Here is a 24,595-nt window from a genome sequence, read left to right on the forward strand (position 1 = left end):
AGAATTGTACGATAATGCAGGAGAAGAAGATGAGGTGCATACGAATGAAGGTGTGGTGAGCATAATTGCAGACCTTTACGGGAAAATACATCTCGGAGGCAAAACAGAATAAAAACATTAATCAAAATGTGTATGATACGATACACGTTCGCACAATATACAGAAAAATAATTAAGCTATAGAATTTTATATTGTTGCGGACAAATTAGGAACTGGGTACTCTGAATGGTACAATGAATCTTTCACATAAGGACTACATCAAGGAATCATTAGCATATTCAAATGGAAGATGATTGCCAATCAAACAGTCATTCTGGCTAAGAATCAATTGCAATTGCGGAAAAGAATTGATAGCTCATAAGGGCTATTACACGTATAATACATTTTAAAATGAGGTCATGGATACACAGTTAGCAAATAGATGTAGGGGAGATAGGGGTAGAATTAGCCAGGCAGAGTATTAGATAGTGGTATCTTTTTGTTTGTCTTCGAAGGAATATTGAGGAAACCACTTTTTATTCTAAATATATACTTCCCTTCCTATTCATTAAAATATTTATCAGCCTCATACATAAATTTTTAGTACAAATTATACGCAATCAAAAATCTCATTTGGTGGCTAATTCTACCCCGATCTCCCTTACTAAAATACCTTTTCACTGAATCAGTATTGATACGGACAATTTTAGCAAAGCTATTAACATAAACCAATGAAATTCAAAATTTTTAGAACATGTACTAAAGAAAATTGTAATAGAAATTAATAGTTAAATTGTAAAAAAAGGAAACATACAGTCCCAAAAAATTAATAGAGAAAATAATGATCATTTTTTGTCAAAATTTTCTCCTGTCTTGTTGCGTAATTAAGTACTGCCAATCTTAATAAGTTACATTTTGTAGCTCTCGACTGCAATAGTAATTTTCAAACTTTTTATGGTACTCCTGAAAATTGATCATTCTAATCATTCGGTCGAGATTTTAATTTCCAAATTGTTTAATAAAATACATTAAAAATTTATCAAAACCTTTGTCATAATTGTTGATAGCGAAAATGAAATTTAGCACAGGCCTGTACTAAAAAATTAAAGTCAAAGTTTAATCTCTCTGTTTCACAAGAAAGTGAGACATACAATTACGAGCTATTTATATAAAAGTGCATAAAGAGTCAACGCATTTGATTCTTATCAAGCGGTAACTCAAATTTATAATACCGACACATTTTCTCGTTCGAATTTATAGAATCCACGGAATCACTCGTATGATTCTAATAGAATCTGAAATGATATTCCTTCAAGAATCACTGGAATTAAATGGAATCACAGAATCATTCTTACTCAATATTCCGCAATAGATAATGATAAGCCATAGTACATTACAGATCTTTATGATTTTTTTTTTATTTTCCAAAGAAGATTGGACATTTTCAACTAAAATAACAATCATAGAATATGCTTCATTCGAAAAGAAATACGATTTCTGGAAGGTGCCTCTTATTTAGGATTGATAAGAGGCTCTATTTAGAGGGAGGGATGCAGCCAGAATTTTAGCAAGATAGGAGCCAATTTGGAGAATTATCTTAAAAAGAAATCGTTTTTTCTAACGCAAAGAACAAAAGTTTTCCAAACATTTGTAAAATTATGCCCAATTATTATGAATTTGAAGTTATTTAAAAATAAATAAAAGGAAAAAGGGATCCACTTGCGATCTGTTTTTCGCAGAAATCACTGTGCCGATTTAAGCGATTTTGGAGGATTTAGACAAAGGTACAAAAGCGTTTTCATGGATCTGAGTACTTTCCATTCCAAGAAATTGCATTTTAAGCTTGAGGGTCCCAAAACGATGTTCTTAGAGACCAAAAGAGCTTTTAAATTTTATATGCTTGAAAATCAGAATCAATCTTATTTTATTCCGATTTTGATGATTTTAAGGGGTTACATGGGTCTCTCAGGGCAAAAAAAAATCAATTTTTTTATTTTTTTTTATTTTATAGTATAACATTTAAAAAATATTTTCTGAAAATTTCAAGTCAATCGGAGTACAGAATCAGAACCATTTTTACAATACAAAATGTGTTTAAAAATAGGCTAAAATTGATACTTTTTTTACAAAAACTTTTGCCAAAAATCCAAATTTTGTTTTTTTTTTTTCAAAAATCCTTCGTTCATCCAGGGGCCAACTAATCCTCTAAAAGTGTTTGATTTTTTGATTTCAGATGAACCTACTGGGAGAAATCGAATTTTCAAAATTTTTCAAAAAAGAAAATTTTAATTTCGTTCTAAAGTTACTCTTTCATATCCCAAAAGTTGGAACTTCTAAAATACTTTCGACACAATAAATTATTATCAGAAAAAAGCATATTTTTTGACCTGAGAGACCCATGTAACCCCTTAAGTGGTACAGATAGCACTTAATCAGATTTAATTGATTTCTAAAAATATAAATATTAGCTTTTGTGTTTTAAGGAAAATCGATTAAAGTACCTTCCGTTTTTTTTTTTTAATTTTTTAAGGAGAGTTAAACAAACTTTCTGTTAAAAATTCACAATAAATTAATTTTCAAGTCGTTATTTGGTGATATTAACTTATTTTCAAAGACGAAAACACTCCACAAAAAATTCGAGTGGAAATTCTGATAAAAAATATTTCTTACCTGTTTAAAATCGAGAATATAATTAAGGCTTTTAATTGAAGAAAACGGCGGGAAATTTTGATCAAAAATGGACTGATAATGCTGTTTTTAGAGTTTAAAAAACATTCTTTCAAAAATTGAATTTTAACCCTATTTTAGTTATTTTGAGGCCTAATGTAGAAAGCTTCCTAGCTAGATATTTCCTCTAACCTGTTCCATAGCGACATTGTAGATCTTCCTATCATTCAAAAATAGTCTTGATCGTATTTAGCAACATCTGAAATTCGATAAATTCGAAGATATCGGGGATAAACAGAATCACAGAATGGAATAATTGAGAATCACAGAATAACGAATTGAATTATTAAGAGAATCACACATTTCTCTGAAATAAATATCTCGTAAAAAATTTGGAAAATAAGTCAATTTATATGGAAAAGTAACAAGATGTTTGTAATTCGTCATATGAAACGGACTTTTTGGTCTAAGCATATTCAAAGGAATAGACATATAGTACGAATCCGATAGAGTCAACGCCTGAAAATTTAAATTAGAGTGAAAAACAATAAAATTCCAAGTTTAATCACTGACAATGAGAGAAATCCGAAAAAGTTAAAATAACATTCCGGAAATGTTAATTTTACCCTGCAGTACTGATACAAAATCGGTGTAAATATTATCCTTTTTAGGTGTATTGGGGGTTAAAGTTACCCTTTTCCATGTCAATTTTACTCTTAAAAAGGTGTAGAACACTGAGAAAAAAAAGGGTGCGATTAACTTTTTAGGTGTAAAAATATATCAACATTTTTCGTTGCTAATTTTACACCTTTTTAAGGGTAAAATTAACATGAAAAAGGGTAACTTTAACCCCTAATAACCTAAAAAGCATAATTTTACACAGATTTCGGATCAATACTGCAGGGTAAAATTAACATTTCCGGAATGTTATTTTAACTTTTTCGGATTAACTCTCAGTGATTAAACTTGGAATTTTATTATTTTTCACTCTAATTTAAATTTTCAGGCGTTGACTCTATCGGATTCGTACTGTATGTCTATTCCTTTGAATATGCTTAGACCAGGGGCTTCTCAACATTCCATTTTTCCATGCGTTTTTCCATAGTGGCACTGAAGACTATTGGCAAGTTTTCTCCTAAAGAGAATTAACTTATCAGTCCGATATATTTCAAAATCGTGCACTAAAAGCTGTCTAAAAATACATGTTTCATAATGCTCGCCGAAATAATACAAGAACTATGAGCAAATTTATTTAATTCGCGATGCAATATCTACAACATTTTTACAAGGAAAAGTGAAAAATATCTTCACTTTTTATTAGGCTTGATGGGCCCCCGCTTAGACCAAAAAGTCCGTTTCATATGACGAATTAGTATTCTTTTTTAGTACGACCTCAATAGGTTTCATAATGTATAAACTGATAATATACTGATGTATATTTCACGTTGGGATTTAGGAGAAATCTCACACTTTAAGATCTATAAATTGTAAGCTGATGTTATCATAAGGACTTTCTTATGCACTTTTCTATGACATTTTCCTATTTTATGCATTTAGAACAGATTACAATATATATACAACATTCTTGGCGACCGTCTGGTCGTTGATTGTTGTAAATTACACACACTAAAGTTTTTCTTCCTAGAGATTAAATGTGGTAGCTTTGTTGTATGCTGCTCAACATGCATCTACCAGCTTTCCTTTCAGATTTTATGTATACACAACCCAAAGGGAATCTTAAGTCACATCATTTATAATGATGCGCGATTCTCGAACAATGGCATCGTTGTTTCATTAAAATTCCACTCCAATGACAAAAGACACCACAGAGGATTGTGGGTATTAATTTGGTGTGAGAATGATACCATTGGGGGATGCTTTATTATCTTTTAACTTTGAATTCCTGTATTCTCATGCAGTTTCGTTTTTCAATCTATTCAATTAGGAATTACAGATTTCAAACATTTTACTTAGATGCATTGTCATCTCTTAGGCCAAGTTCATGACTATAGATTTCTGATCCACGATTCATCTAACATCTGGTACGATAGTGGTCTAAAAAGAATCAAAGAACTGTGTGGGTGGTTCTTGCAACATATTGAAGTTTCTCATTCACACCGGATACAATAACAAATTGCCATTTAAGTACACAAAACAAATCTGGACGTCTGGTATTCGGTTTGAATATTCCATGTATGTTATATTTAAGACGCCCATTTATAACGTTATTTATTCCAACAAGCAAATTTTCTTTTAAAAATAACCACGGGGCTCTTTTGGAAAAAAAAGACCTTTCCAGAGGTTTTTGAACTGTATTAAAATTAACTTGATATGGTCATTTTATTAACGAATTTTCTCTACTGAAGTGTGACCACAATTAGTACTGGTATTAGTCACAGGCCTTCGTGCAAAGGATAACTTTTGTAAATAAAATAAATACAATCAGAAAAGGTTATAAAGTACTTAGAAACATAAGGACTCGATTTATCAAGTTAATTTTCGCACATTCTTCCTTCACAAATGCCTTCTATAGCCATCACGCCTTAGATTAAATATCCTATGGTTCTATCTATATACTTGCATGCATGCATACAGCCAAATAAATTCATTAGGCTCAACTTATAACCATAAGGGACAAATCACCAACCAAAATGTATTTAAAAATCATGTTTTTTTAATGAATGTGTACCTCTTAACAATGTCTCAAATTAAAATGAATATTTCTTATATCCACCAAGAAAATATGTGTAAAAATAAATAAATTCCAGAAGAAAAACAAATATTATTCCTACGTTTGTTGTCTTTTGGCTCTTTTGATTTCTTTTTTCATCAATCTTCGATGCTAAGCAGCACGAAACCCTTTACCTTCACAAACGTCATCATTTTTATGCGTTCATGTAAACGATGATGGACGAGGGTAAACAGTTTTGTTGAAAATAATCCGTCTCAAAGTTTTATTATTTCAAAATTAAAATTTAATGCATTTTCAACAGATGATTTAAGAGCCATGGCTGCAACAACTGTGAAAGTTAAATCTTGATTTTCTCCAATCGGTGACAAAAACGACGGAATCAGAAGAAGAGATTACCGAATGTTCGTTTTCAAAGTTTATTTTATCAAGCACATGATCAACATTGATATTTCTAAAATTACCACTGAAATCTTCTTTAATTCGCCCATAATTTTTGTATGATAAGAGATATAAGCAACTCATGTTATATATTATCAAACTTTTATAACGGTTGATAGTAACTCAATCTAATCTCTACACTTTCTAAAGGTCAATACCTAAAGTTAAAAAAATATATCGATGCAATTCATAATCATATGTACATAACTACATACAAATATCCGGCTAACGCATTAAATACAGGTTAATTTGAAATCGAACCTAACTTAAAAGTTTTTTTTTTTTATTTTCATTAGGGGGAGGTGGGGCTACATTGAGATAAAAATGAAGCTTCAGTTTTATACTTTTTTTCTGAATTATTGGCGTAAAAAATGAAATCAGCTATATTGCAAATAAATTTTCTTGCTTATTATAATAATTAATAACCTATTTAACTTTTAGCAAAAAACCTTCCGGTTTTTCTTAAAAATGAAAATTAAATCGGAAGAACGATTATCTCAAAGTAACCCCACTTTGGGGTTACTTTGAGACGGTATGGGGCTAGATTGAAATAGACTTTTTTACCGATTAATGTTGGAATGTAAACTATATTTGGCCCTGCTAAAGTTAAATTGGAGTGTTATGAGCTCATTAAATCAATTTTAGTAACCAATGATATCATGAAATTCCATTTTAGAGTATTTTTTCGCGATCATGTTTAATGGAATAAAAAATCAGAGATAAAAAATAATCTTTTGCCGTGTGGTTGATATGGCAACCCCAACGCCAGCTGTGGAACTGTGAAGGAAAATGTAAACAATTTTTCGTGTCTTGTCTTGTGTAGTGTTTCTCCCGTTTTGAGGAATTCAAGACATCCACAAAGACCGAGACATCCTTGGTCAGGAAGACCCAACTTAGAAAATATTCTGTTCCAGGAAAAGCTGCTCTACTACCCAGATTACACCAGATATTTTCTGTGCCGAGAATACAAAGTTTCATGGGATTCTTGATATCCCCGATGGGAATTTTACCCAGCCAGGAACTATGAAGAGTTCAATATCATCCTGGAAGATACCAATTTACGTCGAGACTACTTCTGCTCTGATCATGTCACAAGACATAAGATGTAACACATCAGGAAAAGGGTTCCAGGAACAGGAAGACACAGTTTTCGTCAGACTTTCATGTTATTCACGTCACGAAGAACATGAAACATGATGTATTTTTGGAACTCATGTGAAAAAGATACTCAAGAAACCCTTCTTACTAAAGGTTTCCTGATAAATATTTTAATTTTGTTCCCGGACCTGCTGACAGGTATTTCAGTTGCCGGACAGCGTCCATGGTCAATCCATGGCTTAATTTCGAACACGTTATAAGGTTTTCGACCAGCATTTTTTCTTGTTTTTGGTAAAACATCTAGTAGGAAGAATTTTTTGATACTTTATCTTTGTTTCGCAGTCCCACCTTCAGGCTCAGTTCTTCAGGATCAAAATTAGGTCCCATTTCTGCCCTCACTCTTTTCAGCCGAAATAGCAATGTAGAATAATTGATTCTATAGTGGACTGAAGCTTCTCTCAGCGTCATCCTTTTGTTTTGGATGTTCACTATAACTTCCAAGATGTGGCTTTCGCTGATGCTTGCCCTTTCCGTTTTTCTTTTGTAGTTTCTCATCTCGATCTTTGCAACTTTCCACTGAAATAATTACTAATACTTTCCGCGCGCTGCGCTGCTGTCGCAATGTTACATAAAAATAGTGTTGCCAGAGATAAATCAAAGTAGCCCCATATTTCATATCAAAGTAGCCCCACGCGACAATTTCTAAGAAATTCCTGCCTTTCACAAAGACAGTATCATCTGAGTTAAAGTTTATATAATGATATTTTATTCAAATTAACCACCTATTATCATCTGCAGTAATGTTTTTCTTTGGTAGAGATTATAATAGTGAAGAAATTAAACGAAAACTTTGGGTGCAATATTACAATTTTCGACTATTTTTTAAAAAATACTCCTAGAACCTAGATCCTACGAACTAAGCTCACTACTTTATCACCAATTGTGAAGATTTAGATATATTATCATTGCATTATGGTAAGGCCAAGCTTCATTTAGAAACATACGAGAAAAACACACATTTCAAAGTAACCCCATCTCAATGTAGCCCCACCTGCCCCTACTCTTTCAGATGGGCAAAGAGAAGAAAAAGACCACGAAGAAGTACTGAGCACTTTTTCGTAGACTTCTACCTTTGCCGATCTGTAACAGGTTCAAATTTAAGTCCTATTCCAAAGTACCCCATTGGTTTCCTAATTTCTACACTAAGAAAAAACCTAAAAAGTTTAAACAATTCTATGGCAGAGTTGAATTAACTCTATGAATATGGATATAATTGTTACTCTTTTTCGTTGTAAATTTTAGTAAATAGAGTTGAAACAACTCTTCGTGCGAGTTCAATTAATTCTTCGGATATCGATGTAATTATAACTCTTTTTCGATGTAAAATTTAATCTCGACTGAAGTATATGGTTTTAAGAATATACAGTGGCGGCCAATAAAATAGAATCACCCCTTAAAACATGAGTTTTTTAACTTTTGGTACCTTTTTTCAAGTATATTTAAAAAAAAAAATTAATTTAGAAATGTTAAAGTAATTGTCTTATGTCGAAAAAGTACAGTAGGGGAGACCGGGGTACCTATAGAAAGGGATAGAATTAGTCAGTGGATTTTTCTCGTTTTTCTTAAAATGTACATCGATTAAAGTATTTTTTAATGAAAGTATGAACACATCCGCATATTGCCAGAAATATTTATAAGTCTGATCCAGTTATCCTACAATTTAAAAGCATTTTTATAAAATGGGTATAAAATTGTAATTTTGATGGTACAGTTTTTGGACCAGCATTTGGTTTTCTGAGTTTCTAGTCAAGATTTCATAGTTTTACCTCGTTTCTGGTTTAATAAACCTAATTAAAAAATATTTTTCACTTGGATAATAATTATCCAATTTTTTATATAAGATGATAAACACTGAAACAGCCCTCGGGGCAGTTGTAGCCACTCTTCCGTGGCAGACTAAAACTATCAATGATTTTTCACTAATACATGGATAATTGTTAGATGAAAAAGTAATATTGATATTCCACGCAATATTGCCATTCGGATGAAAAATTTGTGAAATAGATTTTTTCAGGATATTTTCATCAATTTTGCCGCAATTACAAAAATGTCATAAAAAAGTCGGCTAAAGCCTTTTTCTTTAGGTTTAAATGACATATTTAGCATCAGTGGGCTTCAGTGTATCAAGTAAAACAATATTTAGTATCTTCAATTTAAAATTTCGTCTGGAAAACTGGTGTCAATTAGGACCCCAAAAGTGGCTATATCTACCCAGGCCGGGGCAAGTGTAACCAATGTGTCATACTTTTTCATTATCCTCTCTAGAAAAAGGCAAGGATTTTAGAGCTTTGAACTACACTGTTTCATACAGCCAACATCCTAATGCTAATTATGAAACATAAAAATATTAGACAAACCTTATCATTTTTCACAAATCATGCGCGAAAAAAGCCTCATTTGCTGGCTAATTCTACCCCTATCTCCCCTACTGGTCGCAAAAGGTCTGTATTTTTACTCAGAATGCGTCAAAAGTGATGTTCTGCTGGGACAAAAAATAGAATCACTTTCATTTATAGTCATAAACTAAAATTCATTTTGATTATTTCAAAAATACCAAAATTTTAGTGTAATGTCAGTAATTATTTAGTGTCCTGACAACTAATTTTCCAATATGAGAAATGAAAATATGAGAAATTGGAGAAAATTTAGAACTTTCTTGTTAGAGGCTATATTAGATTTTTGAGGCTACGAAAGCAAGGAATGATCTTAAAGGTCATAGCTGACCACAGTAAATTACGAAAATCAATAATCCACCTTTTTAAGTGTGAAATTAACATGGAAAAGGGTAACTTTAACCCATAATACACCTAAAAAGCATAATATTCATGATCAATAATGTAGGGTAAAATTAACATTTCCGGAATGTTATTTTTCCGGAATGATGTTTTTCCGTACCGTAACTTCCCTTTTGACGAAAAAAGTTCGGCTAGGTTTTGAGGATACTTATTTCATATGGCGGCATAATATACTAGACTCACCTACAACGCAAGCCGAGAGACGGCTTAACGTAATTTTAACAGACGGTTTTAACACTATTTACTGCAGTCTTTTCTACATAAAATGAAATTGAAGTAGAGAATCAAATTTCATAAAATCTCCAATGTATATTAATCCATTTTGTAATTTTTTGACACCAAAAAGATTTGCATGTTCCTCGAGGTTACTAGAAAAGACACGCAACTGCTGTAAGCTTATCTGTACTTTTCAGTGTTTGTAGCTAGTCTGTTTACGTTTGTTGTTGTTTGACTGCAAAAATTTGAGATACTGTCATCTGTCACTGTCACGTAAGTCCTAATAAATTTGACTCAAACACAAAATTCAAGATAGAATTTTAAATTTCAGATAAATTTAAAATATATTTAAGTATATAATTGCAGGTTTCTTGTAAAATAATCATATCTATCACAAGAATATCTGCACTTATCCATTTGATTTGCTTTATCGTCTGGGTCTTACATCAGATTATTGACAAGCGTTATCGATAAAGGTAAGATTTTTGTCGAAGAGGCAAAAACGTCAAACAGAAATTAAGTAATTCTGGTCTGGCAAGTTTTATCGTGAAAGAAGTTAACGAAATGTGAAGTCAATCTTGTTTGAAAAACTTTTTGTTTACCTATTTGTGGCATTGTATTGACATCTTCAGAACCGGTAATCACACGTTTCACTGAAAGATTCCCGTGTGCTCTTGAGATATTTTATTATTGCTCGTTTCTCATAATAATTGAATTCTCCAGTCTATGATTTCATCCCTGCAATCATGGTGCTGACTGAATTTACTTGTATAAAAGGTAGATATCAACTTCTTGGTAGACTTGAGAATTTTTTTTTAGAGCTTAAGCAACACTGAACAAATATTGAATTTATTACTTTGGTCTTCTTTAATTCAAATAAAGATAGTACATTCTGATAAATCCATGAACCCAAGAAAAAAATGTAAGAGTCAATAAGACCTTCTACATCACTGCTTTGAAATTTCTGTTTTTTTTTCTTGGCATATTAGTTGCTTGCAAAAAAGCAAACTTTGGCAAAAATAAGATAAGATTTTAAGGCATTTTTCTTCCAAATTTCTTTCAAACCACTCAAATAAAGCCAGAATCGTAGAAGTGAGGATTGAAATATGGTAAAGCAATTTGGGCTTATCGATTCCCCTCTTTAATGAGTTCAAATTCATTAGGAACAAAAACAGAGACTTGCTGGTACCAGCGTATATGATATTTTGTGTATGGTTTTATATACAGAAATGGATAAGAATTCCCAAAAATTTCTGTTTGGGTGGGGTAGCGTTTAAATATATTTTCTGACTAATTTTTTGCTTGATTTATATTTAGAATCGTTCAAATCTACTTATGAGTTTGGAATTTTTTGGAAATATTTAACAAACACATTCTTGGTTTGTTATATCAACTCTTGATTTTTTTTGCAATTTACTTTCAATTGTATTGGAACGGATGACAAATATTATGACTCTGCCTAACGCACAATGATTTTTTTCTGTAAACATGTTTTCGAAACTGTTATGTTCAACGCACAATAACTTTTATTTTGTAAACATGTTTTTGATATTTCAATGAGAGTGAATGAAACAGAGATCTAGTCATCTCGCTTTCTCTCACAGGAAATTTTGAAAACACGTTTACAAACAAAAGTTATTATGCGTTTGGCATTATGTCCAACGCACAGTAACTTTTGTTTGTAAAACTGTTTTAAAAATTGGCAAAATTGACTGTGAGAGTGAGCGAGATGACTAGATCTAGATTTCACTCACTTTCATTGAAATGTCAAAAAAAACATGTTTACTAAACAAAAGTTATTGTGCGTTGTATGTGTTGTATCAAAATATGTTTTGTATTTTTGTGTCAAAAACGTGTTTTGTAAACATGTTTTTGACATTTCAATGAGAGTGAATGAAGTCTAGATCTAGTCATCTCGCTCACTCTCACAGAGAATTTTGAAAACATGTTTATAAACCAAAGTTATTGTGCGCTGGTCATTATGCTCAGCGCACAATGATATTTGTTTTGTAAACATGTTTTTGTCATTTCAATAAGAGTGAATGAAATGTAAATCTAGTCATTTTGCTCACTCTCATAGACAATTTTGAAAACATGTTTACAAACAAAAGTTATTGTGCGCTTGGCATTATGTCTAACGTGTCCAACGCACAATAACTCTTGTTTGGATCTTAGATTTCATTCCTCTCACTGAAATGTAAAAAAACATGTTTACAAAACAAAAGTTATTGTGCGTTGTCCATTATAAGAGTACGCGAGATGATTAGATCTAGATTTCATTCACTCTTATGGAAATATCAAAAATTTAATTTCCCAAATTGATTAGCATCTCGTTTGATGTAAAAGGAATCCCTTTGCATTTAAAGAGGTTTATTGAAGTTTGTCAAACACACATATCTTAATCCATCTACACCCTGGGGCAATTTTCGACAAAAAATGCATTTTTAACGGAATTTTGACGTTTCTACTTAAGGCAAATGTCCTAATTCAAAACCATTTCCAGACGCTTTAAATTTGACAGAGGATTCAACAACACATTGTTTATATTTTTTTCTGAAGAGAATTACATAAATTTGCTCCTAGACTCTTCTAGAATGTTACTGTTTAGTGAAAATTCTTTAGATATAATTTGAAAAGTTCTTAAATACAAGAAAAACACACAAGTGCAAAATGCTTCTATTGGAAACAAATTAATCCAAATGGAGACAAGGGAAAGTTTCCAATTGGAGACAATCAGTGTAAGTGAGACCGCGACGGAAGGCTTCCAAAACCTTGTTGAGTTGCTCTTGAGCAGAGGATTTGTTCTTGTTCATGGTATTTTCTCCTTTCCCATCTAAAACAATAAGAAAATCTCTCCAAAAAATCGTTTTTCCGGGATTTCCTATTGAAGCATTTGCAGACACTTCAGAAAAACCCTTTTTGTTCTCGAAATAGGTAATTATTTCATTTGAAAGCTTCACGTACTGCTAACAATAGAGATTAGGCACTTAATTTAACTAAAATTATCCAGAAATATGACATAAATGTTAAACAAAACGAATAAACAACAGTCACCTCATTGCGTTTTTCATTAGAAAACATGGTCGATCGATGAAAAATTCGATGATGAAAAGGTACATTTTTAATTTTTCTCAGAAATTAACAAATTAAAATTTGTGAATATTTATGGATTTTCACTTTATTTGGAGCAAAATTGACTAAATAATGAAACTGTGGTATAGAAAATATATAAGTATGATAATTTAGTACTGTATTTATCGTGAAAACAATGACGTTTCCATTTGGAGTAGCGAAAAATTTCCATTTGGAGCAGGTTTTGAATTAGCTTTTAACCTAGGGCTCAAAATTTCATTATTTTTTATTCTACATAATCCTTCCTCGAATCACTTGAAACTTTGTAAGTTTAAGAAGGTTCATGAAGGCTGTCTTAAATAACAATTTCAAGTCTCAGTCTCTTTTATTTTAGAAAATAGTGAATATTGAAATTTTCGTTTTGACAAATTTTGCCCCAGTCTCCCCTACCTCTAAAACAATTTCTTAAATTTATTTTTGATTTATATCTGTCAAATCTCAATTCTTAGATTAAAGTTATCAGAAGGTGTCTGCAATTTTTTTTTTCATATTTGAAGCTCTTAATATGAAGTTTCACATTTAAGCGAGCAAATCTTTTTCTAATTGTTACGTGAACTGTATAATAATAATCGGTGGCAGCCAAAATCCCGAAAGCCAAAATCCCGATAGCCAAAATCCCGAACGCCAAAATCCCGAAAAGGCCAAAATCCCGAAAGCCAAAATCCCGAAAGCCAAAATCCCGAATTTTTAAAATCCTGGAAGGGATGAAATTATATGGAGGAAAATGTTTAGAATAATTTCCCAAGGCACAGAAGATTTCCCTTTGCCTCCAGCAAGCGCTAGTGCAATCGTGGGAATAGCTATGATACTTTTAAAAATTCGGGATTTTGGCTTTCGGGATTTTGGCGTTCGGGATTTTGGCTTTCGGGATTTTGGCTTTCGGGATTTTGACCGGGACCCATAATAATAATGCTGGCACAACATTCCATGAAGGAACAAGGCCTTCCCGTAAGAGAATTTCTAGACATGCATTATTATTATTTCTTGTACAGGATGAGGTTTTCAGTCCCATGCCCGTGGAATCAAGTGCAGTGAAGCTTACTGGATGCGACCCGAACCCCTTTAACGCCAGAAAAATTCCTGGTGACCTAAAGGGGATTCGAACCCGCGACACTTGCATCATAGAGTGAGTAAACGTGGACTGTACAAGTGGGCAGTAAAAACGTAATGTTGTCAGTAATGAAATGATTTGTACTAGTCGAATTATTGCGTAAATTTTAGCAAAAGAAAAATATTTTTTTTATTTTATCGGAAACCCATAAATGTTAATTAAAGTAGACCCATTTTAGTAAAAATATTGTGTTTTTTAAACTGTTTCGTTTTATCGTTCACTTCCGTACTAAGTTTCGAAACCATGTTTACAAAACAAAAGTTAATGTGTATGGGCCAATCATTCTATCTAGGTCCAGAAGACATATTTTTCATTTTACAAAAGATTAATATTGTATCAAATAAAATGGATACAATTAAAATGGATATGACAAAAAACATATTATAAATCTAATCCCTAAATATACACAATACAAACTTATATAGCAACTAAGAATTAAAATAGAAATAGGATAGAGAACAGCTTAGACTGGAAACTGTTAGAATAAGAATTAAACGGAAGTTACAGAGAAATCTTAAATAAATTACATTGTAAAAAAATATAGTGTATTTCTTTAAAATAATATCATAAAAATCTTTAATTACCATTTTCTGTTATCAGAACTTTCCTTTTCTCCAATAACATGCATAGCCACTGAATATCCAAAGTAGGAATCCTTCTCTCCATATTTTATGATTGGCAGTCGATTTTCCAAATTAAAACCACTAACTAAATGTAAACTCAACAATATAAAGACACTAAACAATTTCTTTGATGGCAAACATAAGCTGCTTAAACTGAATACACTCATTTTTCTAGGAAAGCTCATTCTTCTCACTTTTTCACAATTAACACTCTTCATATTGTTTATCAACTAGATGCTCACTGATTCATTCATACTGCTCTCCCTTTCAATTAGGCAGTTTAATTTCATACCTTCAATCGTGTTAACTACTTTTACATAAATATGTCACCACCTTGATTTTACAGCGTTTTATGTGTATCACCGGCTTTCATCGCCATTCACACTAAATTTAAAGTTGTACAAATGGGATGAGATCTGTCAAAACAATATATTCCAAACTATTTTGCCGGGCTCTAAATGTTTCCTCTACACTAACGAAGGTATGAATAAATTTTTGATAAGAACTCTAATTCACAAACATACGTAGAATTTTATAAACAGTCTCCTAAGTAACTCACAGATAAGATAGCGTTTTGATAACAGATTATGAAATTTTTAAAACTTTGTGCAGTGGTTGTAGGTTTTCACTTAAACTTTAATCAGTATTTAAAATTAAAACTAATTTCTGCCGAATTCTATGGACAACAAAGACACTTCTCAGAATTTGGCACGGAATGGGATGAATTAAAACCCCAGATTAACACAACCTCACCCATACGGAGTATTTCTGCGACTGATTTCGATGGCGTGGCACATCAATGCTATTAACTTACTTTACGCATGTATACAGCAACAATTTCTACGGTATATATACGCGTAAAGTATATATCATTTTATACAGCGAAAAATATTCTTCGCAAGTAATAATATATAAATTACACTACATTGAAACAGTGCGACTACAATAATAAGGCATTTCAACAACTACATTGATCAATTCTTCTTTACGCAATTTACAAAATAATGTCTAGCGCACAATAACTTTTGTATGTAAAAATGTTTTTAAAATTCCCTATGAGAGAGAACGAGATGACTAGATCTAGATTTCATTGACTCTCATTGAAATATCAAAAACATGTTTACAAAATAAAATTTATTGTGCATTGGACATAAACTGTTAATTATAAACAAAAGCAATTTTGTAAACATAATATGTTAGTTTTTTGAAAAATCATTTATAGTTGAAGTTCCTATTTTTATTACTTCCCGTGAAACTTTAAATCGTTATCTGTTGTTATAATATGTCGACTACCCTTAACAGCTAAAGGTTAAAACGATCAATTCTTTTAATTGTAACACGGATTAATGACAATCGAAAGTAAAATTCAAACCAGAGTCAAACCAAGTGGTGAGTAAGTAGCTCTCAGACTGCACCGTGAGCAGCGATCAACAAAATTGTACCGATCTAGAGCTAAAACACGACAGATGGGCATTATTTTGCTAAAAAATTAACAGATCAGCACAATTTGGTCAGAAAGCGACAGATCGGCATGTGCAGTAGCAAAAAATGTCAGATTGACACGATTTTAGCGAAGTCTCGGCAGATTTAAATGTCAGTTCGCATTTATGAAGTATAGCATTCGTTAAAGTTCGTGTAACATCATAAATTTCCTACAGTCAATTCCAGTGGTAAATGTTAATGTACTGTACTGGAAACACTAACTTTCTAGACTTAATCGGAAGACCAGCACGACATCGACAAAATTCGTATGAAATCGGCAAATCAGCACAATTTTTACAAAATATCGACAGATCGGCACGGAAGTAAACCGTGAGCGGCACAGTTATCTACTCCTTGATTCAAACATATTTTTGCATGCCCAGAACGTGGAGTCCCGTCTGACCATATAAGCGTGAATTATAGCCTAAATTAAGCCCTATCTTTCATACCTTACTTTGAGGATCTCAGTGGCGCAATAGTCAAAACCGTTAGATCTTGCGCGGGTGAGATCTCTGACGTGACTCTCAAAGTTGTGAGTTCGAGTTCCTCCCTGTGCAAGCAACTGAATGCCAAAAACATTTTCACTTTGATGAAACTAGACTTAGGGATTCTTCCATCACGGAATACAACAGAAATATAACATGATTACATTCTAACAAATTATTCCGATACGACTAATAATAATAATACCTTACTTTTAAAAAGCTCCTATAGAAAATAACCCCTTTGAAAATATACATGAAGGACACTATTTTACGTTCCTAGTAACGAGCATCGGGACTAATAAAATTGTATTGCCGGCTGTGTTTTTTAGCCATAACGGACAATATGTAATATTTTCCAAGAGATGTTATTTGTTTTCAAATTTATAGACAGATTCTTAGTGATTTTGTGTGGTTTCAGTGATTTTATTTATAAGAATAATTATACAAAACTGCGTAACATGTACAGAATAATTTTGTGATAACATTAAACGAATTACTACCCTAAAATACGTGTTTTTATTCCATTTCCGAGAATATTTTTCGGGGATTTTTTTTGATAACACTTTCTGCCTTTCTGAAATATTAAATCGTTAATCCTGTTTAAATAAAACATATCACTGTACTTGAAATTTCTAGCATTTGTACAATATTCGAAAGTAAAATCAGGAGGGGTATTTGACAGTTTCATTCATCTGTCATTAATATTCGTGGAAAAATCCAGTCATACAGTCCTTATTTAGGGTCTACTATTCAGATCTTACCAATAAGTTCTAATATAATGTCTATAGCTGGGTGTTAATTTAAAGCCTCAACGTTGAGCCCCCTTTACCCTGTGATAGACAGGATAATACTTTGAGGAAATTACTTTTTCTCACACAAATGGTGAAAGAGAAGATACAGATTCATGTTTTCGGAATCCAAAACAGATTAAGTGTGGATCAAAGATCTATTTTTATATTATACTAAGTTTCAAAGGAACTCCGTTTGAATCTACCTAGATCAATCTTTAAAGCTTTGACAAACAGAAATTCAACATACTTCATTTCGTGCGATATTTAAAACATGTTCATAACTGTTTGGTATACCAAATACAGTAGAGTCTTCTAAATTTGAACGCTTCAGGGGTGTGACTGCCATTTCTCACTTCCAAAATTCGAACGATATTTCCAAAACTAATTAAATAAATTGCATTTTGAATCAAATGTCGGTACTTTCTTACAAGTCTTCGTATTTCGTTTTCATTTTACACAGTTTACGATTATATGAGATTTAAATTACAAATTTTCAGATTACTCGTTTTGCCCAAATACATAATTTGAGTAACTTTACAAGAATAATCGTGGTAAAAAAGCAAACCAACGATTATCCTTATAATTTTTTTATTGTGTACTACAGCGAGACTTGTACGTCAATGGTTAAAACGCAGCCTGGACAAACTTATTTTGACGTTTATTCGGTTCCAAACGGTTCTTGCACACACAGTAAAAAAATTTACAAGGATAATCGTTGGTTTACTTTTTTACCATTATTATTCTTGTAAAGTTACACAAATTATGTATTTCGACAAAACGTGTAATCTGAAAATGTGTAATTTAAATTTTATGTAATTGTAAACCGTGTAATCAACTGGGAATTATTACAGAGTTTTGTATATTTTCTTACATATTTCCTGTAAAATTACACAGTTTTCAGATAAAATGTGTACAAATTACACAAATATGTATTAGTACACACGATTACATGTTTAATGTAAAATTTACAATGAAAATCATGGTAAAGTAGCCAAAAATTTTTTACTGTCCACCTCTGGTCTACTGTTCACTCAATTATCCGTTATCCTAATCATTAGGGTGAAAATATCAGAAACAAACCAATAAGTAAATGGTATTTTTTTAATTTCTTTATCCGATTGACAGGTGTCATCCAGATATTGAAGAACTGACCACATAGAAATTTTCCAACCAGACCGTGAGAAACATTCAAATTCAAGAATGAAACCGTCATAACAGTACATAAAAAAAATAAATTACGCGTAAAGAAATAACATACTACAATATTGAGTGTTCGAACCGGCCATTGCTGGGAAGAATGATGTTTTCTTAGTGTTATGTTGGCCAACGTGCTTCGAAAAGTGTATATGCGGCATCAGACCGGATTGTCATTCCCTTTCGAGATCGCCTTGTGTACACATACGGTAGTCTCCTGAGTGCTTAATTTTATTTTCTACTTATTTTGACTCTTATCAGTAAATTTTTACAAAGGCGAATTTGAGGGCGTATACATTATTCATTTTTGCACTGTAAAATCATATAAATTTAGTAAAAATGAAGTGTCTTCATCTTATATTGTTTGTGAGTTTCTTATCAGTCTCACTTGGTCACGAAGAATCTGTTCATACAATTCAATTGACCAGTGAGAATTTTAGCAAAGAAATTAAAGAAAGCAACTTTTTTGTGATGTTCTTTGCCCCATGGTAAGTTTAAGATTTATTTTACATATTTCCAAGGATCCCTAGGTCATTGACTAGTCTCAGTTGAGAGTATATTACCCTCCCTAAATCTTGTTAGGTGAAAACCTGTAGTCATTTGAATTAATTATAGATTCCGGGTTTGGTGATAAAGAACTTAGTAGAGAGAAAGATGACCCAGAGTCTTTCTTGTCCCCTTTATTTTCTATTGTATGACTATGTCAAATATAGGAAGAAAGAACGTGCAGAGTAATGCGACACATGATTTGTTACTCGTTCCGTTGATAAAGACGATAAAGACATATCGAATTCAATTATAGCGACAATCGCAAAGTGAATAGTGATTAATAGGGTAAGAAAAAAAATTGTTATCTATCAATGTATTATTTTAGTAGATCAGGATATTAGTAAGATAAAACGGTTTTTGGCAAGAATTTTTAATCTTAAACCTATTTTTTCTTAATCTGTCAGTAAAACTTCCGAAGACTCGACCTTGACTTCAAGCAACCAAGTTCATGTCGTCCATCGGTCAATTTCCCATTCCAATATTTTAAAATCCAGTTTTAGGTAACAACCAAAAAGATGGAACACTGAAATTTTTTTTACCTCGTTCCTCAGGTGTGGACACTGCAAACGTTTGGCACCAACGTGGGAGCAACTGGCTGAGATGCTTAACACAAAAGAAGGCTCTAGAGTTAAGATTGGTAAAGTAGATTGTACTGAGCAGGACAGTGTTTGTTCAGCACATGAAGTCACCGGATATCCTACACTGAAATTCTTCAAATTGGGCGAAACAGAGAGTACGAAATTCCGTGGTACACGAGATTTGCCCACTCTGACCACATTTATTAACGAACAATTGGGTGAGACTGATGAGAAAGAAGTTGAAGATGAGAAGCCTGAGCTTCCTGAGGCCGTTCAAGGTCTGCAAGAGCTCACAGACGAAACCTTCAGTAAATTCGTGGCAAATGGAAAGCATTTTGTCAAATTCTATGCTCCTTGGTGTGGACATTGCCAAAAACTAGCCCCCACGTGGAATGATCTCGCCAAGGCACTTGAACACGACAAATCCGTATCAATCTCAAAGCTAGACTGCACTCAGTACCGACCAATTTGCCAGGACTTTGAAGTTAAGGTAAAATGAGTTAAAAAAAATCTAAACGCCAGAGAACGTAATCCTAAAAACTCCATCCTTAGGGTTATCCTTCACTGCTGTGGATCGAAGATGGGAAGAAAGTCGAGAAGTATTCAGGAGGACGCTCTTTGGAAGATCTCAAAGCCTATGTAGACAAGATGGTTGGAAAGGAGGCTAAGGTAGTGGAAAAGACCCCAGAGGAAACCAAAGAAGATACCCAAGTTGCCCTTCAACTGACTGCAGATACTTTTGATCATGCCATTGAGAAAGGAGTTACTTTTGTCAAATTCTTTGCTCCCTGGTAAAACTACAAAGTCCAGGAAAGAAAGCTTAGGATTTTAACTAAATTCATCTATTTTTTTACAGGTGCGGCCACTGCAAACGCCTGGCTCCAACATGGGAGGAACTTGCTGTGAAATTCGTGGGCAATAGTAATGTTAAAATTGCTAAAGTTGACTGCACAGTAGCAGAAAACAAGGAACTCTGCTCTGCTCAGGAAGTGGACGGTTTCCCCACATTGCATTTATACAAAGCAGGTGCCAAATTGGAGGAATACAATGGGTCCCGGACCCTCGAAGCCCTACACCAATTTGTGGCGAAGCACGATAAGGGTCACGATGAATTGTAAAGTGAATCTACAACAAAGTATCAATTGCTGGTGATGTTAAAATACTTAATATCGAAACTGGAGGATTCTCCTTGACTTCCAACATTATTCAGCAATTGTGAAAGTTTCCAATAAAGAAAAAAAAACCTTTCTAAAGTATTTCTAAAGAGTCTCTGTTCCATCCTGTAAAAATTGGCAGTGTTCTATTTAATTAATTCCTTATGGTTTTCTCTCCTGAAGTATACGCTTAAATGTTAATCTCTTTAAAATGATTGAAATTGAGAAACTTTTAACGTTACACCGCGTGGAATCCTTTTCTTCATCATCATTATTATTATTATTAATCGTATCGAGATATTTGTATTATAAGGTAATCATTTTTACAATGTCATATGTCATATTCCGTGTTGGAAGAATCTGCTAAGTCCATTGTAGACCGTCCAGGAGCGCCTTCCTGTGATGTGAATGCTTCTTCCATGCTCCCAGAGTTGTTGGGCGAAGACGTTTTATTACATTATATCACAGTGAAAATGTCTTTTTTCTATATATTCAGATCTTTGCACCGGGCGGGACTCGAACTCACAACACTGTGAGTCAAGCCGACAGTCTTGCCTATTGCGCCACTGATTCCCCTTCCTCATCATTAAAATAATACTTGAAAGATATTATGTTTAGCCTTTTAGATTAACTTCAATTTACCGTCGAAATTTTCAATCAAAAGACAGGCTTAAATCAAGAAATTTTACAAGAGAAATCCAAAATAACAGTGATTGATAACGTCAAATTATATCGATTAAGAAGTTCTCATATTATATTCATTCCAATTATTAAGGTATTTTAGGAGTCTCAAGCACGTTTTCGATTAAAATTGGACTAATTACACCCCATTATGGCGTCTACATACTAGAAGCAATTTTCGTTAAAAATTGCCCCTATAAAAAAATTTTGACGTTTGTACAAGGGGAATTTTCTTCAAAGTTTTTTTTTTAATAGCTCCTAATGTGTACACGGCTTTATTCAATAAAACGATCAAATCGATGGCGAACTCTAAAGAAACATGATAGCAATGCAAAATACAAATCCTTATATTCTAAATCAGAAATTTGGACACATAACCTTAGTTCGACATTGACTGACTTCTAAAGTTTCGTCGCAAAGGTAAAAATATAATAAAGAGCTCAATATAAATATTCATAAGAATTTAAAGTAATTTAAAAGTCTGGAGGGCAAAGACAAGTAGGGTAAAGTGATATAATTTGGAATTAGTGTTACAAGTTGGACAATTCGCCGGTACAAGTTGGGCATGGTTTTTTTCTTGATAAATACAGTACAAAATTTGTTTTTAAGCACAAGGAAACACATTATAAAACTAAAGCATTAAAAATATACAAATAAAAATGAAGTACTAAATTTATCAAGACAAAAAGCCCCGTCCAAATTGTACCATTGTCCAACTTGTACCACTGCTGTCCAACTTGTACCACTTTACCCTACTTCAATTTATGAAAAAAAATGGAAAAATAAAATAATTTTACCAGCTAATTTCGTGTCCTTATCTACCTTTTAATTGAATTAACTTGAAAACAGTCTCGAATAGTGCACCACAGAACTTTCCGCCGATTCTTGTATATATTAAAATCAGCAGACGTTTAATAATATCATACTGAGTGATAGTACGATTTTAACTTATTCAATTCAAAGAAGTATGAATATTTTTGTGATAAGATTTCAAATTGTTATAGTGAGAAATGGTGTTTACACTCAACAGTTTTCATTGTTTCGCGTGATTATGTAGTAAAAAATTGGTAATAAAAATATTTAAAGTTGACTGAGTTGAAGCCAAAGTTGTTAACAAATAACTCTCATAGCAGTAAGTCTAGTGAGTTTAAAAGTACATATCTCAGTCAAGATAATTTTAATAAGTTGACATTGAAATTGTGGACCTCAGAGCAAAAATGGCACATATCCAATGGCTAAAGCATAAGATATGTGCTATTTTTGCATATTTTCTAACTTTTTTTTTTCAACATAATAAAGATTTTATTTAATTCACGCTCCTAGACATATAAAAGCATAACATTTAAACTATATTTTTTGACATTTTTTTCTTAAAAAATTAAAAATTCGGTTGTTTCGTTAGTAACGATTACTCAGAGTAGGCTCATCTGACCCCAAACACCAATTATTTCCTTTTAGCAGATGAGTTAAACCACGGATTACTATATTCCTGGATAGTAGGTAGAGATTTTCGTGTCTTATAGTAGTGCAAACAAACCAAATAAAAGTGCACCCAGGAATGATGCGATTTTGATGCTGAGGAATGAAAATGTAGGATTTAAGTGATTTTCAGCTTCGATCAAGAAGCAAGGGTACGACGTCTTTATTCGTACTTTTATTCACTTTGTTTGCACTAATATGGGACACAAAAATAAGTAAGTTTTTTCTCAAAAAGACATTTCCAAAAATTAGGTGCAAAGTTCCAATTGCTAAAGTTTAAAAATTGTTAAATTCTCTAAGTCTAAAGGCTGATAGTCCTTTTTGCCTTGAAGGGTATCACGAACCGGAATGTTAAGACCAATGCTCCATATTAAGTTAAAAAATATATAAGCTCCAAAGCACTATTTAATGTTTTTTGTAATGCAAATTAGTATATTAGTGATTCATTTTACCATATCTAAATTTGCGCGTTTATTATCAGAAATGAATATTGATAAGTGTAATATTAAAAATGCACTGTGTTCTACGGATCGGAAGGGGCTTAATCAGATGTTTCACGGATAGTGGATTTCTTTAAATTAAATATGAACTATAACAAAATGCATCCTTGCTGTAGTTATTTGTTAAAAAGTAGTGAATAATTTCTAAAAATTATTTTTTTTTTTTGACCCATAATATGGGAGACAATGCACTAGTCCGAGGAACACTGATGATCGTTCCTTATACGGGCTTCAGACCTAAGGCTTAGTCATATGGCTTAACTTTATCACTTAAGATTGCTCAAAAAGGAAAATTATCACTTAAGATTGCTCAACATTGGGAAGTGATCCATTAAATTTTGAAAAACCAATAATATTGGTTGCTATTTCGAATTTCGAGACAATCGGGAACTGAACTAAACCTTAGGTCTGAAGCCGGCCTTAGGTTCCATACTAATACATGCAATTTGGGCATAGGTTAATCTCTGGTGAAAAGTATGACCAGCTTGTATTTATAGATGCTTTTTATCTCATTTTATTTTAATTTTTTTTTCAAAATAAAAATTATGCACACCCCCCCCCCTCCCGCCAACAAAATTAGAGACTTAGCCCACCCCTAACTGAAATCCTGGGTACGCCCTTGAACACTATCCATATCAGAGAATTGAATGGAAAATGTAACAATAAAATATATTGAAAAATTAGGTTTAAAATAATTCAAATCTAGAGAGAAATTTTATGAGAAAATATACTAATTCCTTGTGATAATTATACGATAATTCCACCATTTATATAGGGGAAACTGGCCTGCCTTTGTATGCGGCAGCCTTTGAATATTACAATTTTTCTCTTATTTCCCAAATACAACTAACTATTTTCTATTAACTTTGATTTACAAAATAGAATTTATGC

General features: G+C 32.5%; 2 protein-coding genes across 2 annotated transcripts in view; one reads left to right on the forward strand and one right to left on the reverse strand.

Moving 5' to 3' along the window:
• Nucleotides 1–15,607, reverse strand: part of LOC129806530 (integrin alpha-PS1) — a 57,573-nt gene extending 41,966 nt beyond the window's left edge. Inside the window, exon 1 of the mRNA XM_055855174.1 lies at nt 14,773–15,607. Within this exon, the coding sequence (XP_055711149.1) occupies nt 14,773–15,029 (257 nt within the window). The 5' untranslated portion in view covers nt 15,030–15,607. The remainder of the gene's footprint in view (nt 1–14,772) is intronic.
• Nucleotides 15,608–18,884: 3,277 nt separating this feature from the next.
• Nucleotides 18,885–21,146, forward strand: LOC129806550 (thioredoxin domain-containing protein 5 homolog). The gene is made up of 4 exons (XM_055855221.1): nt 18,885–19,251; nt 19,864–20,380; nt 20,443–20,681; nt 20,747–21,146. The coding sequence occupies exons 1-4, from the start codon at nt 19,103–19,105 to the stop codon at nt 21,006–21,008; spliced, it is 1,167 nt and encodes a 388-aa protein (XP_055711196.1). The 5' UTR covers nt 18,885–19,102; the 3' UTR covers nt 21,009–21,146.
• Nucleotides 21,147–24,595: the final 3,449 nt, after the last annotated feature.

This window comes from Phlebotomus papatasi, chromosome 3 (genome assembly GCF_024763615.1).
Source record: "Phlebotomus papatasi isolate M1 chromosome 3, Ppap_2.1, whole genome shotgun sequence".
NCBI classification, from domain to species: domain Eukaryota; kingdom Metazoa; phylum Arthropoda; class Insecta; order Diptera; family Psychodidae; genus Phlebotomus; species Phlebotomus papatasi.

Excerpts from the sequence above, each read along its gene's own strand:
- LOC129806550 (XM_055855221.1), top strand. The coding sequence starts at position 19,103 with ATGAAGTGTCTTCATCTTATATTGTTTGTGAGTTTCTTATCAGTCTCA. Across the intron at positions 19,252-19,863 it reads GTGATGTTCTTTGCCCCATG|GTGTGGACACTGCAAACGTT; the intron begins GTAAGTTTAAGA and ends CTCGTTCCTCAG. Across the intron at positions 20,682-20,746 it reads GTCAAATTCTTTGCTCCCTG|GTGCGGCCACTGCAAACGCC; the intron begins GTAAAACTACAA and ends ATTTTTTTACAG.